Source organism: Cervus canadensis, chromosome 27 (assembly GCF_019320065.1).
Source record: "Cervus canadensis isolate Bull #8, Minnesota chromosome 27, ASM1932006v1, whole genome shotgun sequence".
Taxonomy (NCBI): domain Eukaryota; kingdom Metazoa; phylum Chordata; class Mammalia; order Artiodactyla; family Cervidae; genus Cervus; species Cervus canadensis.
Window position 1 is genome coordinate 49,012,450 of NC_057412.1, and position 18,410 is coordinate 49,030,859.

General features: G+C 40.3%; 1 protein-coding gene and 1 non-coding gene across 4 annotated transcripts in view; one reads left to right on the top strand and one right to left on the bottom strand.

Moving 5' to 3' along the window:
* MORC1 (MORC family CW-type zinc finger 1) overlaps nt 1–18,410 on the bottom strand; it is a 150,849-nt gene that overhangs the window by 95,558 nt on the left and 36,881 nt on the right. For all 3 annotated transcript variants that reach the window (XM_043448908.1, XM_043448907.1, XM_043448906.1), the window contains exons 9-11: nt 12,671–12,796; nt 2,606–2,685; nt 405–478 (exon numbers count right to left, since the gene is read on the bottom strand). In XM_043448908.1, the coding sequence (XP_043304843.1) occupies nt 405–478; nt 2,606–2,685; nt 12,671–12,796 (280 nt within the window). The remainder of the gene's footprint in view (nt 1–404; nt 479–2,605; nt 2,686–12,670; nt 12,797–18,410) is intronic.
* Nucleotides 14,214–14,320, top strand: LOC122429008. Its single transcript, XR_006265879.1, has one exon. It is a non-coding gene; the product is annotated as a U6 spliceosomal RNA (small nuclear RNA).

Genomic DNA, 18,410 nt, shown 5'->3' on the forward strand with positions numbered 1-18,410 from the left:
TATTAGTGTTCTCCTTGCTCTCCCCATTCATTTAGGTCCATAGGGAGCTATAATTTGAAGAGAGATTTTCAGGGAGACGTGATAGGCTAGTTTTTTCTTTTAGCTTTGCATTATTGTCTCCCTTTCTTTATATACTTCCCTTCATTTTAAAGAAACAAGTTGTGATGCCCTTCCCCGCTGTTCCCAATTCACCCATGTTTAGTTCCATCTTTGTTCTCAATCTCAGCCTTTCCCCGACTTGCTGAATTTCCTCCCCTTTCTCTGCACTCATCTGTTTACCTTGTGTTAAAACGAACTCAATCTGCTCAGCTTGTTTAAAGGTTAGGAAGTAAGTGATAGGAGACAACTATGTACAGGAAAAAGCAAATGACCCTGTGTGCCCTTGAAGAAGACCATAGTCACACCTCAGCGGAGGAGGATGAAGACGTTCTCTCAGAGGAGTTCACTTTGATTTGTGCTTCTTTCAGGATGAGTTCGGCTAGAAGCAGAAGCAAGATAATTTAATAAAATAAAATTCTTTCAAACGTCTTTAAATTAACATTGCATATACATAATACATACATGACCAGTAAGAATGGCTTACAGATAATAATTTCAGGAAATTCTATATTCCTGCTACAGTTCTCCACACATTCCAAGATTAGGTAGCTGTATAGTTTCCTCTCAGGCTTAACAGCTTACAGAGCATACGCCTGTTGTTTAGTTGCCAACTCATGTCAGACTCTGTGCAACCCCATAGACTGCAGCCCACCAGGCTCTCTCTGTCCATGAGGTTTCCCAAACACTAGAGTGGGTTGCCCTTTCCTCCTCCTGATCTGGAAATCAAACCTACGGCTCCTGCCACCATCTCCTGCAATGCAGGTGGGCTGTCTATGTCTGAGCCACCTATACACATACATACAAATTCAAAAGTCATGACTGAATGTTTGGTTGACTGAAAGTCTCTAAAATCCATGAAATATGGATTCAAAGCTACTCCTCACTCCTGGATCACTGCAGAAGGATGACTTTGTCCTTTTGTGGGAGGACTGATTGTGTATAGTATTCTGTCTTAAAGTGGATGTAACATCAGTCTCTAAAATTACCTAACTCTGCAACAGAACAATGGGGGTTTCATTTTTTTTATTTGGCTGTGCTGGGTGGTTGTGGCACGTGGGCTCTTTAGCCACGACATGTGAACTCTTAGTTGTGGCATGTGGGGTCTAGTTCTCTGACTGGGGATCGAACCCGAGGCCCCTGCAGTGGCAACATGGAGTCTTAACCACTGGACCACCAGGGAAGTCCCTGGGGTTTTCTGATATACATCAATCTAGTGTCAAGTGTGTCCTTAGAATTTAATTACTTTTGTAATAATAAATAACATCATATTTAGACAAAACCAAAGATGGAAGATGTGTTATAAAGTTCCTGAGAGGGAGGGAGGAATTACATTTGACTAATTGTGATTATTCCTGCAATGGTGAGAGCAGCATTCAGTTCAGTTCAGTTGCTCAGTCATGTCCGACTCTTTGCCACCCCATGGACTGCAGCACGCTAGGCCTCCCCATCCATCACCAACTCCCAGAGTTTACTCAAACTCATCTCTATTGAGTCGGTGATGCCATCCAACCATCTTATCCTCTGTCGTCCCCTTCTCCTCTCGCCTTCCATCTCTTCCAGCATCAAGGTCTTTTCCAGTGAATCAGTTCTTTGCATCAGGTGGCCAAAGTATTGGAGTTTCAGCTTCAGCATCAGTTCCTCCAGTGAATATTCAGGACTGATCTCCTTTAGGATGGACTGGTTGGATCGTCTTGCAGTCCAAGAGACTCTCAAGAGTCTTCTCCAACACCACAGTTCAAAAGCGTCGATTTTTTGGCACTCAGCTTTCTTTATAGCCCAACTCTCACATCCATACATGACTACTGGAAAAACCATAGCTTTGACTAGACAGACCTTTGTTGGCAAAGACAAGCCTCTGCTTTTTAATATGCTGTCTAGGTTGGTCATAACTTTCTTCCAAAGTAAGTGTTTTTTAATTTCATGGCTGCAGTCACAACCTGCAGTGATTTTGGAGCCCCCCAAAATAAAGTCTGCCACTGTTTCCCCATCTATTTGCCATGAAGTAATGGGACCGGATGCCATGATCTTAGTTTTTTGAATGTTGAGTTTTAAGCCAACTTTTTCACTCTCCTTTTTCACTTTCATCAAGAGGCTCTTTAGTTCTTCCTAGCTTTCTGCCATAAGGGTGGTGTCATTTGCATATCTGAGGTTATTGATATTTCTCCAGGAAATCTTGATTCCAGCTTGTGCTTCATCCAGCCCAGCATTTCTCATGATGTACTCTGCATATAAGTCAAATAAGCAGGGTGACAATATACAGTCCTGACGTACTCCTTTCCGGATTTGGAACCAGTCTATTGTTCCATGTCCAGTTCTAACTGTTGCTTCCTGACCTGCATACAGGTTTCTCAGGAGGCCGGTCAGGTGGTCTGGTATTCCCATCTCTTTAAGAATTTTCCAGTTTGTTGTGATCCACACAGTGCAGCATATGCCTCAGAATAATTGCTCAATGAATGTTTGCTGAATAAGTGGACAATAATGATGTAGGCCACAAGTAATTACATACCTCTCTTTACTGCTTCTTCTGCCTTTTTAACTTCACATTTAAACACTCCTTTAAAAGAAGATGTGACATACAGATACTTTCTGAAACAAAACAGGAAAGGACATAATCAAGTCAGATTATCATTTTAAAGTTCACAACACAAAAATATTCTCTAAGAAGACTATATACTCCAGAGATAAATTATTATTAAGAAAAATTCATCAAGTAAGTTACATTCAGCTATTAAATCAGCAAAGTTTATAACTAAGAAAAATCCCTTGCTTTGTAATACTAAGTAATTTTGTTTCTGCAGGGAAACTTCAGGAGAGAGAGAGGAAAATCTCTGCCCACACAAATATTCACTTGAACATGTAAAATGTGATAATTATCTTAAAAAGAAAATTTTACATTGAACTGCTTCATTATCAAAGTTTCTGGTTAATATACCCATCCTTCTTACCCAGAGCATCATTGATACTGGGTAAACTGCTTCTCTCTGTCCATAAACAATTATCTCTAACTGAAATGCTCAAAAACACACATTAATGTATCAATTTAAACTACTAAAACATATTTTCTAATTTATTGCTCAAGAAGCCTGTTTTCAAGGTTCAGGGTTTTACTGAAAACAAAGACACTCTAGAACAATCACGGAGAAAGAAATGTATACATATTTTTTCCTCACTCAAAGTGAGCAAAATAGAGATGAGAAAGGCTCTGCAGAATCAGAGGTTCTCTGAAAGCAGTTGAAACTATGTTTTTCTATAATAGAGGATTCCTGGAATAAGGATTTTAAATGCTGGTTTAAATCATCATAGAAAACTCCAGATCAATATTTGGTCTAAGAATACTCAAAGTTCTGTATACTTCATTCTATAACTTTTGCCTCTCATATCCATGTAGACTCGGAAGCTTAAAATTCTCTGATAAGGCAAGGTTTAGAAAAGCAGTGAGAGGTAGATGGAGAATTCTAGAACATCTTTTGAAGCCAAAACATTTTAAGACATATAAAAAAAGGAATTTGTTCATGCAGAGGAGAAAGTCTAAATCTATTAATATATATCTATGCCCAATGAGTCTATGCCAGGGATAGGCAAAATACTGCTCATGGGCCAAAGTAAGCCAGTAGCTTGTTTCTATTATAGCCTAAGACCTAAGAATGTTTGCATTTTTCGCCCCCCATTTTAAAGGATTAAAAAAAAAGGAAAAAAATTAAAATATGCAAAAGAGGTAGAATATGTCCAGATATCTACTCTCAGGCCCTTTACAGAAAAAGCTGACCAACCCTGGAATCTAGGCCAGTATCAATGGCTTTTGAATAAGAGCTTGCTTTTCCATGCTCTGGTTTTTAGGCAATGTAAGCCGTAGTGGAAATTCTTCACAATACAAAACAGGTCACACATAATTTACATGGCTGTTAGCTGGGCTCTGTTTGTTTTAAGACTCTTCCATTATCTCAACAGAGGCTGTACAGATATACTCTGGACAGAACACCATCATGATTAATCAAGATTTGGTTGGAGCCCCTTCTATCTGGGTTAAAGGCCTTTGTTTGTCCCTTACTAGGAGTACAAATTACAAAAGACTGGGCAAACAACTTCATTTTCTGTGATTCCATTTCCTTATCTGTAAATTGAGATAAAAATAATGATGTCTGTCTCACAGGACTGCTAAGAGAATTAAAGATATCAGCATAGCTAAAGAACTTAGAATAATGCTGGTTCATAGTAAATTTAGTTAATAGAATGTGTTTTATCTAATAAACACCTTATAAGTTGTGTCCATTAGATGTATGGTATAGAGGAAATATTAGTATGTATTTTAGAGATAATATACATTGGGAATATGAAATAAAATGAGTAGTTGAATCAGTTGTTTTTCTTTTAAAAATCTGAAAAACTTGCGGAAGCATGCCTAATTACCTACATAAAAAGGCTTAATGCTAAAAAAAATTAATAAAAACAAAAAAATCCTCACTAAATGACATCCTACATTCATCTACTGCAATGGTTTAATGAACTATTCAAGTTATAATAACTACGTATCTTTACCTCTGAACTCAATGTTCATTTTCCAAGAAGATTTACACAGTTAGTACACGAAAGGAACACTCTTAAGAACCTAAGGTGAAGCAATTCTCCATTTGTTCCCTTGATTTTCTTTTACAACAAACATTGTTCATTTAAGTCATAACCAAGGTGTATTTCAAATCAGTCTCTGTTACATTTAGAGAACAACCTAAGTTTTAAAGTAGGAAATCATTGATCACTATATACTGGAATTATCATTTGCTTTTTAAAACAAAATCACATATTAATCACATAATTATTTTTATTTGAATCACTTAAATCAAATCTTTATTTAAAAAATCAAAGTGAAATTAAGGAGAAACTGGACAATGAGGTGATCCTTCAAACTTGACGTGAATTACACTACTCAAGCATTTTCAGAGACGACATGCTTACAGACAAGAAAACACAGGAGGCCTAAAAGGTGCCAGGTGCGCATTAGTGCTTAAACAACAAAGACCAAAAATGCTCTCTGCTCACGGCGAGGGTCACTGAGATAACCTGGGCTCAGCTAATGTGTACATCTCAGATGACAGTTTAAAGTTTATTATTCCACGGACAGAGGACCCTGGCAGGCTGCAGTGCATAGGGTCACAGAGTCGGACTCGACTGAGTGACTGACATACACACACACACACACTGCTAACAACAATTAAAGAAAGCTACCAAATATATGTGATTTTTTTAATCCGGTAATAAATCTGCCTGTTCTCATAAAAGAATGAATCATTGTCCAAATCCCCATCCATCATCAGAAGCCCCCATCAGCATCACACGTAATTTTTTCCTATTCATGGACTCTTGAAGATAAAAATGCTTCTGAGAGTCAGAGTAATACCGGAGGAAAAGGAAGAGAATCCATCCAGTTCGACTTCTCAGTCCTTGCGACGCTCCCTGCAAGGGAATGCTGTCCCCTCGAGAACCGGGCTGCCAGTTTCTTAGTGGTTGGAATGGTTGCAACACCATCTCCCAAACTCTGAATATACCTGACCTCTGCCCACACTGGGGCTGTGGTCTCTGTTTTCACTTTATTTCTGCCTTCTCTCTCTGCCTCATTTTAGGTTTCTACTCCTCCTCACACATTTCACCTTCTATGTCCCTACTTTCTTCCATCAATGAAATTGCATTCAAATGTTTTGTTTATGTCCACTTTTTATATAAATCAATTTACTGAATATTTTCTTTCTCAACGATCTTAAAAACATAAGGTCAATGAAAAGTATTGAAGGAAAATGAAAACTAACACAATAAATAATAAAAGTTTTGTTCCTTAGAATGGCAAAAATAAACTAAGAAAATGCTGTTAATAACACATATGGATTTGGAACCACACAAAAGCTCACTTACACAACTGTTGGTGTAAAAATAAATTGGTCTCTACCTCTTGGAGGGTAAGTTAACAGGACCCCTCAAACTTAGCAGTGTGTCTATCTTCTGACTCATAATTTACTTCCGTAATCTGTTCTACAGAAATAATCATATTTGAGCATAAATGTGCATATGTCAAATGATGCCCAAGCATATCCAATTCAGCACTGTAACAACGAAAGCGCTGCTTTACTGTCTGGCGGCTCAGATGGGAAAGAACCTGCCTGAAGTGCAGGGGACCCAGGTTCCATCCCTGGGTTGGGAAGATTCCCTGGAGAAGAGAATGCAATCCGCTCCAGTATTCTTGCCTGGAGAATCCCAGGCACAGAGGAGCCTGACAAGCTACAGTCCACGGGGTCACAAAGAGTCAGACATGACTGAGCGACTCACACACACAGAAAACCATAAAACCTAACCACACATCAGTGAGCAGTTACCCACGGAGCACTGGGCAGTGTATCTAACAGTGCCCAAGAAAGGTTTCCAAGAGATCACTGGTGAATTAAAAAAAAGTTACATATGATATTATGTTTAAAAATTGTGTGTGTGGTTCATTGTATGGAAATATGCAGAAGACGATCCGGGAGGGTATTTGTTAAACTCCAGGCAGAGATTCTGCTTTGGGGAGATTACAGATCGCCAGAGCAGAGAGTGACAACAAGTGGTAAAGGGAGCTTTTAGTTCTTTGATCTTCAGTATCTAACTCTGTACTGTTCATTTTTTTTAATTTAATTTTTTTGCTGCGGTGGGTCTTTGTTTCTATGCACGGGCTTTCTCCAGGTGCGGCAAGTGGTGTGTGGGCTCAGCAGTGTGACACGTGGGCCTAGTTGCCCCACGGCATGTGTGACCTTCCCTGGCCAGGAATCGAACACATGTCCCCTGCATTGACAGGCAGATTCTTACCCCAGCAAAGCCCCTGTCTGAGTTTTAATTAACAAATTCTACTATTTTAGGAGCAAAATGGAACCACACCCCCTAAAGAGAAATCAAAATATGAAAAAATATTGAGTAATTTTTAAGACTTTATGTGGCAAAACTACAGACTGTAGCATGATACAGCACTTTGAGTGACTGTTTTAATCAGAATCACCTGCAAAAATTTAAATCTTCATTGGTTTTTAATGCTCATACTTACAAAATTGGTCCAAAACATGTTGGCTAATATAAAACAAAGTATTTTTTAAATTTTAAGTTGAAAAAACAGACTACAACAAAATTAAAATTCTAAACTTATAATTATGCAGAAAAAATTAGCCCACAGTTACGAATCGCAACATTATAGTACTCACAACCATAATTATTGTCTTTGTTTTAAGTACAAGTTTGCCTGATTAGTCATACTATAAAATAGTTATAGCCCTACATTATTTATCAAAACATCTAATGAGGAATGATCAAGAATTTTCTGGCTAGTATGATGTTGACAGCGAGACCCAGGTGTCAGACAGACTTTTCAAACTTAGCGTGTCCAGTACAAGTGGAAAGAGCCCCATCACCAGTCTCCCCGACCCCACACGTGCACCTCCCGTATCATTAAAGGCTTCCATGCCTCCTGTCTTCACCTCACATCCAATCTGTGAGCAGGTTCTGTGGACTCTTTACAATCTAAAGATAATCTAAACACGTGTAATCTAAACACATTCCACAACGTCTACCATTACCACCTCTGCTCAAGCCACTGTAATTTCTCACCTAGAATACAGCAATGGTATTCTACTAATTTCCCTTCCTCCCTTCTTGCCCCATAAAATCAATTCTCCACTAAGCGGCCACAGTAATCCTCTAAAGGAATAAATTAAGTAGTGTCCCTCTTCTCCAAAGACTTTACATCCTCAATACAAATTCTCTCGTTACCACTTGGTCAAGCCCTACAGACCCCGCCGCCATCTTCCTCGCCTCTTTGCAACTGCCAATCTCCAGCCCTACTCTCCTTGCCCCCTGCCTCTGCGAGCTGCCCTCCTCCTCCTGGGAACATCACCCCATAAAATTCTGTGACTCACAGTGGAATCCACCCTCCAAGCTGTCCTCAAATGGTTCTTACTTCCTGGCGTTCACGCCTTTGTGTAGTCCCCTCCCACACCTGTGTGAGCAAAACATGGGAGAAGTGGTGGTGGATGACTCTCGAGCCTAGCGTTGAAAAGACTGCGGTTCCTACTCTGTTCTCTTAAGCTGCACACTCCAGTGAAAAGCAGCCCTTGCACAAATACTCAAGCAGTCCTGTGTCGTGGTCAAGGTAAAGCGGAACCAGAGTGCCTGCCAACTGTGGGAGCCAGCCAGTTTGGAAGGGTACTTTCTACCTCCCATCAAGCTCCACAGCAACCCTGGCCAAAATCTCTTGTCAACTTCATGGGGGATCCCCAAACAAAGCTACCCTACAAAACCACTATCAAATTACTGACCCACAGACACTGAGCAATAACAGATGGCCACTTTATTATTAAGTCACTCAATCTGCAGGCGATTTGCTTCTACAGGGTTAGATACATTCACTTGCTCAGTTTGTTCAGCCATCTGCTCAAAAGTTCTTTATTTAAAACAGTAACTTCCCTAATTTTCTGTCTAAAATAGTCATCCAAAACCCCTCAGTCCACAAATCTCTGTCTATTCACAAATGTGTGGGAACTATGCTGAGCATTATGTTTAAAATAACATATTTTTATTTTAATCCTTTCAGCCACCCCGAGGGAGAGAGGAATTTTCAATACACAGTGGAGAAGCATCAGGTTTCAGCAATTGCTGAAGGTCCACAACTAGTGAAAGGCAAAATCAAAACTCGAAGTGTCACTGATCCACATTTTGCTTTCAATCACTTTCAGATATTGAACGATTAAATGATTTAAGATAAAACAAACTCATGAAGGAATATATAAGATGTGCAGCTTACAAAAGAGACACTTTTAAAACATTGTTAGTCTGTCCCAGTGGGTAGGAGGTGAACAGCCGGGGAATATCCCTAAAAAATGAAGACTGTCCCAGAAGCACAGCATTGCAGGATATTCAACAGCAGACCATAAACTCAATGTTCCTGAATATCTTTAAAAGGATCATGCTGCTCCTATGAAAATGAGGGACTCCAACTCCATACCATTTGGGTGCCTTTCAGTGCTATGAATCCACAGCAAAGCAGTGATAATGAGGAATGGAGATCTTCAAATAGATACTTTGGCTCTATCTCCCCTAAGGAGCTTTCAAAAGTGTCCTTCCTTAGTCCTAATGTGCAGAGATTTAATGCCTGCATGTATCTGAGAGTTATTTCTCTACTAAACCTAAAGAATCCAAAGCCAAAGGAAATCAGTAATGTCTGTTGCTGAAGATCAAATAATACACCCATGTATTAGCCTGCCTGTATTATATAAACAAACAATATTTAAGACCCCAAGACTTCTAAAATCTTTACACTGAAAAGTGTAAAGAAATCACCTAGCTGAAATTCTTACCTAAACAATAATTCTTTCTACAATCTAGGCTCTTTCAGGGACAAATTTGCCCTCATCTTGAATGAGAGTGCCTGTCACTGCTTCATTAATTTCATGCCACACTCACAACTCCTGAGTTGCTATATATACCTGATGTCATGTATCTGGGAAACTAAACTTCCCACCCTGTACATACTGGATTGAGAATTCTGGACATCAACCCTGCTAAGTGGACCAGGGACTGCTCAATCAAAGGAAGCTCTGTGAGGGATCAAACCTTCCCAAACTCTTGTCCTGTCCTAGACTCTGTCCAGCAAGGAAGCTTTGAATCTGATGGTGGAAAATCCACCCTTCGTGAAGCAAATACTAAATAGGCACGGCAAAGTCAGGTCAGCAGAGCTCAGCCGGAACCTGAGAAACCCTGGGCGGTTCCTTCAGCTCTCCGGAACACCGCAGCCCTGGAGAAACGCTGGGACAAAAGTGACAGGGGGCACGCTGCATGGGGCCCTGATCTGTGGCTTCTCTGAGTATCCTCACCTTAAACATCAACGGAAAAAGGTCATCTGTGTGTCTCTGCCAAAAACCAGCACAACACTCATGCTGAGCTAGCCTTCTACTTCTACCCAGCCATTCAGGTTCTGCCCTCGAGAATTCCAACCATCACACGGCAGCCTTTCAAGTTTTCACTTACTCTTCTCTCATTCACAACATGATGCTCAATTCCATTAATCAGCCCCTACCGGATAACTTACCTTATTTATGAGCCAGGAAGTCCCCTTCCCTTCTAAAGCATCCTCATTTGAACGTCACCCTCCAGACATGGTGTTAGCTGGACACGGTTTATTAACATCTTGTTCTGTTCACTAAGTTCCATAAACAGTTTCAGCAACCCCATCATCCTATCAGCTTGTATCAGGCTTGTGGTCAACGAAAATACCTAGCTTTTTTCATGTAAATCAGTATCTAGTCTAGTATTAATATATTAACACAAATAGATTTTTTAAATCTAAATTCAGGACTGTACGTATTAATATTACATTTATCTTTTGTACTTCAACTCATATCCATATTGTGCCTGATATAAGATATTCCTCCTAGTTAAGGGTCAATTATGAACTCAAAATTGCTTTTTTATCCAAATTATTGATAAACATACTGAACAGAATATGATTAAGGGATTAAAAATTTCCCTCAGTCCCTTTTTTTTTTTTTTTTCCTCAGTCCCTTTTTTAACTTGTTAGAGACATTGGGGAAAAGAAGCTACAGTAATTGAAACTCAATACACACAGCTAAAATCCAACATTCTTTTTCATGTTTGCAATAAAAGCACAGAGAAATGACTGATGTATAGATATGTATTCTTACAAATAATATCCAGTGCTCATTTCTAGAAGTATACTGGAGCTTGGGTGGTCAAGTGGACAGAGTACATAAATATTTTTAATATATTTTAAATGTTTCTATTCTGGTCACATAGGGTCACAGCTTTTCATTTGTTCTGATATGGCCATTAGAGATACAGTGCCTTTCAGGGAAGAAATAAAGTAAGGGTGACCCCACAAGTGGTGAGATAATGAGGACAGAACTCTACATATTTCTTACATAAAACTTTTGCCACTAGAGAACTGTGAGGAAAATAATATGCAAGTAAATAAGGCAAATGGAGAGAAAGTTAAGCCTAAGGGATAAAGCCATGGAAAATTAAATCTTTCCTTACTGGAGATACCAAATATCAGATTTAACAGTTTATCAGAGCACTGTGTAACATGGCAAAGTTTCAAGCCTTCTTAAGTATCTTTTAAGGAATAAAATAAACATTTATATCATGTCTATTCCTGGTAAGATATATCTAAAAATAGTACATTGAAATGTGCATTTAAAAAATACACTAGGATGGGAAACAGCCATCACTTGATTTAAGTAATTTAGGTAGACAAAATTCAATTTAATAAAATTCCCCCCGAAAATAGAGACAAACCCACATATTCCATTGGCTTAAACCACTTTTTACCCAAACTTCCTAAGAGAGAAATAATTTAATTTGAAAAGATCAGCTATATTGATTGATCCAGGAGACTCTTGGTACTTCCCAGAAGAATGAGGCTGATGAAAAGAAGTACCACTTTGATATGAATTAGGGAATGAATAGATTTATAGAGTAAGTCTCAGGCTTCATATACTTCACTTTTCAAAATATGACCTGCAGTATAATCAGAAATCAAAAGTAAAGCTTTTGAGGAATCCTCTGGTGTGTGGTCAGCTCATTCAATTCAGAGATCCACAATTTTTAATATCAATATTGACATGAGTGATTGCAAGGCCTCAGGACAGCAACTACTTTTTCAAGAAAATAAGACAACATAACAAATGTGGGTCTATTATATAGAATTAGTGTGCTGTTGGGGAAGCAGCATGGAATTTGAATTGATAAAGAATTCAGAGTAAGAAAATTTGAGTTCTTATCCAGTTCTGACATTTATTTATTTCTAAATAATGATAAAACATAACCCACAGTGTCACTGCAAAAGTCAACGAAAATAATGCATATCAAAGGGCATCTATATATATACACACACACACACACAACATACAAGCATTAAATGTTCCTCCCAGTAGACAGTGAACTGAAAGCTAGACCTAATCTTATCTTTCTAGCACAATCTCAGACTCACAGAAGGTTTTGATAAATGTTTAGCAAATAAATGAATGGCCACCCACATATCACACACTAAAAAAATAAAATACTGTCTTGATTGCACACACAGTTGTACAAGGTAAGTTATACCATATGCAAATATAAGCTTAAAAAAAAGCTTATGCTAAAATATAAATGAATTAGATGCATATTTATACATATATTCTTTCTATATATAAAATATACATATACATATATGTATATGATTTAACAGTTCAAATACATTGTATAAAAAGAAAATGTAAGAGAAGTGATTTTTTTTTAATAGAACCTATCACAATCAAAGCACCTAGGATTCAGTACTGTAAATAACAAATTTCTACTCAAGGGGGACCATCTGACTGAGAGTGTTCACTACAGCACATTGCTATTACGGCCAAATATTTGTTTCACATGATTACTCTTCAGCAAACCTTCCAGAATGGAGTTAAAATTTTATTTGCCATTGTAAAAGTCTTCCAATCAAATTAACAATTGGGATCAGGGGCTATTTTACAAATGAAAACTCTATGAACACAATTGAACGAAGGTGAATTACCTGGGTCTGTAGAGGCAATAGCATAGGTATTTTGTTCTAACTCTTTTGGCCTGAATGAATATTCTCATCCAAGGATCAAAATATAGAACAGATGTATAGGCTCTGAATGACCATCTCTCTGGAAAACTAGGAAAGAAAATAATTGAATATAATAATGACATTTTGTGAGAAGAAAAAAATAAGACTACCAAGTCATAATGATTACTACTAGCAACTCCCGAGAGCTTTTTCCTAAACCTAATGACATGACAAATACCAGCACATTTTATAACACTCACAGACCCCTAAACGCAAGGGCTTACCTGAATAACCTACACTTAGATTAGAACTGCCCGCAGTGCGGGGGACCTGGGTGGGATGAGCCCCCGGAGGAGGATGTGGCAACCCACTCCAGTCTTCTTGCCCGGAGAACACCCATGGACAGAGAAGCCTAGCAAAAAGTCGGACACGGCTGAGCGGCGAAGCACACAGATTAGTATTGAACTTGGGTTGGCAACTAACTGATCTAAGCAGACTGACATCAGTGGAGAAGGAAATCGCTACCCACTCCAGCACTCCCGCCTGGAGAATTCCTTGGACGGAGGAGCCTGGCGGGCTACAGTTCACGGGGTCGCAGGCGGACACCGCTGAACAACCTACACACACACAGACATACGTCAGCAACAGAAAAGACGCTTTTCACTAAAACTCTCAGCCCAGAGGGACAAAATCCCATCCAACGGACAAAATAATTCCCGTGCTTAAGCGTAACCAAAAGCATCTAGGCCCACATGAATGAAATACATTTCCACGGAGTTACTGTGCAGAGAGAAATACAATAAAATGTTTCATTTGCCTTGAAAATCATGAACAAGAAACATAAAACTTCAATCTATAACTGAAATAAGTATTAACATAAGGATGAAAACAAATGTTAATGGCCAGCTGAAGGGAGGAATCCAACACGGGAAGTGAAAAATAAAGAGAGAAACGGAAAGGACGGAAAGGCAATGAAATTGAAGCGGAGCCGCGGAAACAGCCCATGAGGAAAACAGCTCCTGTAAAACCGCATGGTGTTGAGAAGTCTTTGTGTTGCTGTATATACCAACCACTCCAGGGGCCTTCAGTATCACAGTACATTTACAAACTGCAAATCCTCTCCAGATAGACAAGAAATAAAGATCAAAAAAGGCCTAGCCCGTGCTGAAGAAGTAGCACTCTTCTTCATCGACTAGGTCCCAGAAAAGACTGCTATGAAGGCTATAAGGCACAAAGAGAAAGTGCCTATCAGTTTTACAGTCCCAGCTCAGTCCAGAGGGAGGCAGGCTGATGGAAAAGAAATCTAGACGACTTGGGGCGCGTTGCTGCTCAATGGGTCACAGTGTTGGCAGTTACTCAGTGAAAAAGAACAGAACTCCAAGGAATGTATAAAAACGACGGCAAAGCCCACAGGCTTGCGGTCTGAGGATTTCCTGCTTGGTTGTAAGTTCCTCCAGGCAGGATCTGAAGCTCATTATAAATCCATTAACTGCTTAAAAATAAACTCTTTTATAGTAAGCCTTCAGTGCTTGCTTCGGCAGCACATATACTAAAGTTGGAACAATACAGAGAAGATTAGCATGGCCCCTGTGCAAGGATGACACGCAAATTCACGAAGCGTTCCATATTTTTTAGAACTGCCATATGACCCAGCAATCCCACTTCTGGGCATACACACTGAGGAAACCAGATCTGAAAGAGACACGTGCACCCCAATGTTCATCGCAGCACTGTTTATAATAGCCAGGACATGGAAGCAACCTAGATGCCCATCAGCAGATGAATGGATAAGGAAGCTGTGGTACATATACACCATGGAATATCACTCAGCCATTAAAAAGAATTCATTTGAATCAGTTCTAATGAGATGGATGAAACTGGAGCCCATTATACACAGTGAAGTAAGCCAGAAAGATAAACACCAATACAGTATACTAGCACCATATATATGGAATTTAGAAAGATGGTAACGATAACCCTATATGCAAGACAGAAAAAGAGACACAGATGTATAGAACAGACTTTTGGACTCTATGGGAGAAGGCGAGGGCAGGATGATTTGAGAGAACAGCATCGAAACATGTATACTATCAAGTGTGAAACAGATCACCAGCCCAGGTTGGATGCATGAGACAAGTGCTCGGGGCTGGTGCACTGGGAAGACCCAGAGGGATGGGATGCGGAGGGAGGCGGGAGGGGGGATCGGGATGGGGAACACATGTAAATCCATGGCTGATTCCTGTCAATGTATGGCAAAAATCACTACAATACTGTAATTAGCCCCCAACTAATAAAAATAAACGAAAAAAAAAAAGTTAAAAAAAAAAAAGAGTAAGCCCTCAGTAGAATTCCCCAATATTCAACATATAAAAGTATCTAGTCATGGCTGTTGTTGTTTAGTCACTAAGCTGTGTCTGACTCTCTGCGACCACGTGGACTGTAGCCCGCCAGGCTCCTCTGACCACGGTATTCTCCAGGCAAGAATACTGGAGTGGATTGCCATCTCCTTCTCCAGGGGATCTTCCTGACCCGGGGGTTGAACGGGGGTCTCCTGCATTGCAGGCAGATCATTTACCGTCTGAGCCACCAGGGAAGCCCATGGTTAATCACAGTGGTCAATAAATGGCAAATGTGAGTGTAGCTTTTCATACACAAGAAAGGCCGTGGGCATGGAGGTGTAGCACTGGAATAATGAGGCTGGTTATTAGTATACCAGAAGCTATGCAAGCCAGCTACGTTCTCACCTGTAAAGAAAAAAAAGTCACCCTGGGACACTATAAAAATTCTGAGTATTTTACCATTATTCAAATCCTTCCTGGATCTCCTGATTTGAAATTGCCCTTACAGCGAGAAGCATTCTTTTAACTTTCCTCAAAGCTAACACTCCTCTGTCGTTTGAAGGTAAAAGTCAAAAGTAATTCAGAGCCAAGTTTGAGAATTTGAGAAATATGGTAAGAGATCAAACTGGGTTAGACAAGTTTTGATTAAAAAAACATCACACAAATATAAAATAAGGACACGAATCCTTCTACCTCTTAATAGGTCATTTTCTACTCATTCAATAAATATTCAATGAACATCCGCAGCGTGTGTGTAGGGGATCCTCAAGACCTTCCTCTGTGAGGAGGGGCAAGCACTAACTAGAAAGTCTCATGGGACGTAGCATATAGCACTCCCATGCACTCAAGGCTAGGATTTACCATGGAGATGAGTAAGGACACACAGGAACTCTAACAGAGAAGAGAAAGGTGTCTGGGAGAACCTTTGCCTGGCTCTCTCATGTTCCCTCCCTCTCACGAAGGGTCACACAGACAACACTCTTCCGCAGCTGTGAGTATGTAGCGACGTGTGTGTAACGCTTCTGCCTAGGGAAGCCCGTTGAGAGAGTGAGCACTCAAGGTTTTTTTGTCTTTGTTGTTTCTGTCTCTTTTTTTTTTTTCCCTGAGGCTGGTCATATAAGAACCCTCTGCCTAGCATGTATCAAATCCCAGAAATAACGTAGATCTTCAGCATAAATCAGGTTATTTGCACAGTCTGCACAGTGAGCCCCCTTTATCTGTTAGAGAAAGTTCTGTATCAGTGATGGGGGACTGCTTACCAGCTAGGTTCCCAGAAGCCAGCCAAGGGTCAATCTTGTAAACAAACCTTTTAATATTAACTTCCCATTTACTTGTGACTGACAGAATGGCAATAATTCTTATGCTGTTATGACGTTTCAGTGATAGGAAGAGAAGGCTAAATAGGAAATCTGTATCTGAAACAGGCCAATCAATGTCATTTTCAAATGCTTTTATATGATTCATAAGGTCCTTCATGACCCCAACCCCACTTAATTTTCTAGCCTCATCTCCTGCCAGCTTCAGTCTAGCCATTCAGGACTACTGACTTCTCCAGATATGGGATCACGCTTTACAATCCTCAAGCCTTGGCACATTTCGATTCGTTGGCCATTTTCAGTTACCTCCTCTGCACGCTTCAGGAGACCTCATTTGCTGTCAAAGCCTTCCCTCACTCCCCAAGACGGGGTGAATCACTCTCTTCCAGGGCTTCCCTCCTTCTCTGCCTGCTCTTCTTAGGACCTGGGTTTCCCAGTGACTCAGCAGTAAAGAATCTGCCTGCAATGCAGGAGACCTGGGTCTGGGTCCTTGGGTGGAGAAGATCCCCTGGGAGGAGGGCATGGCAACCCCCTGGAGTGGGAGAATTCCATGGGCAGAGGAGCCCGGCGGGCTGCAGTCCACGGGGTCAGAAAGAGTCTGACACGACCAAAGCTACTGGGCATGCATGCACACCACTCCGTCCTGTCACTGCCGTTTACCTCCTGTATCCCCATCAGGCTGTACCCGCTATGAGGCTACCATCCTCATCAGTAAGTATTTGTCGAATAAGTGAAAATTATTCAGGACTTCCTTGGTTTGATTTAGAATGAACAACAGAGTCGTCTCTGTTGTTTTTCAGTTGCTAAGTTGGATCTGACATTTTGTAATCTCATGGATTGCAGCACACCAGGTTCCTCGGTCCTCCACTATCTCCTGGAGTTTGCTCAAATTCCTGTCCCTTGAGTTGGTGATGTGATCTAACCATTGCATCCTCAGCTGTCCCCTTCTCCTTTTTCCTTCAACCTTTTCCAGCATCAGGAGCTTTTCCAATGAGTCACCTCTTTGCATCTGGTAGCCAAAGTATTGGAACTTCAGCTTCAGCATCAGTCCTTCCCAATGAATATTCAGGGTTGATTTACTTTAGGATTAACTGGTTTGATTTGATCTCCTTGCAGTCCAAGAGACTCTCAAGAGTCTTCTCCAACACCACAATTCAAAAGTATCAATTCTTTGGGTTGTTGGAAAAGGCTGTCTGCTATGACCAGCATGCTCTCTTGCCAAAACTCAGTTAGCCTTTGCCTTGCTTCATTTTGTACTCCAGGGCCTAAACTTGCCTGTTACTCCATGTATCTCTTGACTTTCTACTATTGAGTTTTTTGTATTTCTTCCTACAAAGAGTATTCCAATCCTCTTCGATGAAAAGGCCAACTTTTTCTGGTCTTAGTTCTAGAAGGTCTTGTAGGTCTTCATAGCACCATTCAGCTTCTTTGGCATCAGTGGTTGGGGCATGGACTTGGATTACTACAACGTTAAATGGTTTGCTTTGGAAATGAACTGAGGTCATTTTATCATTTTTGAGGCTGCACCCAAGTACTACATTTCAGGTGAGGGCTACTCCATTTCTTCTAAGGAATTCTTGCCCACAGTAGTAGATATAATGGTCATCTGAATTAAATTCGCCCATTCCCATCCATTTTCATTCACTGATTCCTAATATGCCAATATTCAATCTTGCCATCTCCTGCTAGGCCACTTCCAATTTATATTAATTCATGGAACCACCATTCCAGGTTCCTATGCAATACTGTTCCTCACAGCATCGGACTTTACTTCCACCACCAGACATATCCACAACTGAGCATCATTTCTGCTTTGGCCCAGCTGCCTCATTCTCACTGGAGGATGAGTAATCACCCTCCACTCTTCCCCAGTAGTTTACTGGACACCTCCCATCCTGGGGGGGCTCATCTTTCAGCATCATATCTTTTTGCCTCTTTATACTGTCCATGGGGTTCTCCAGGCAAGAATATTGGAGTGGGTATCCTTCCACAGTTCAGAAAATGACTCTAAAATCCAGGAACGGGACTAAATTAGATCCCTTCTGGAATATCTCAGAGGTGCCATAT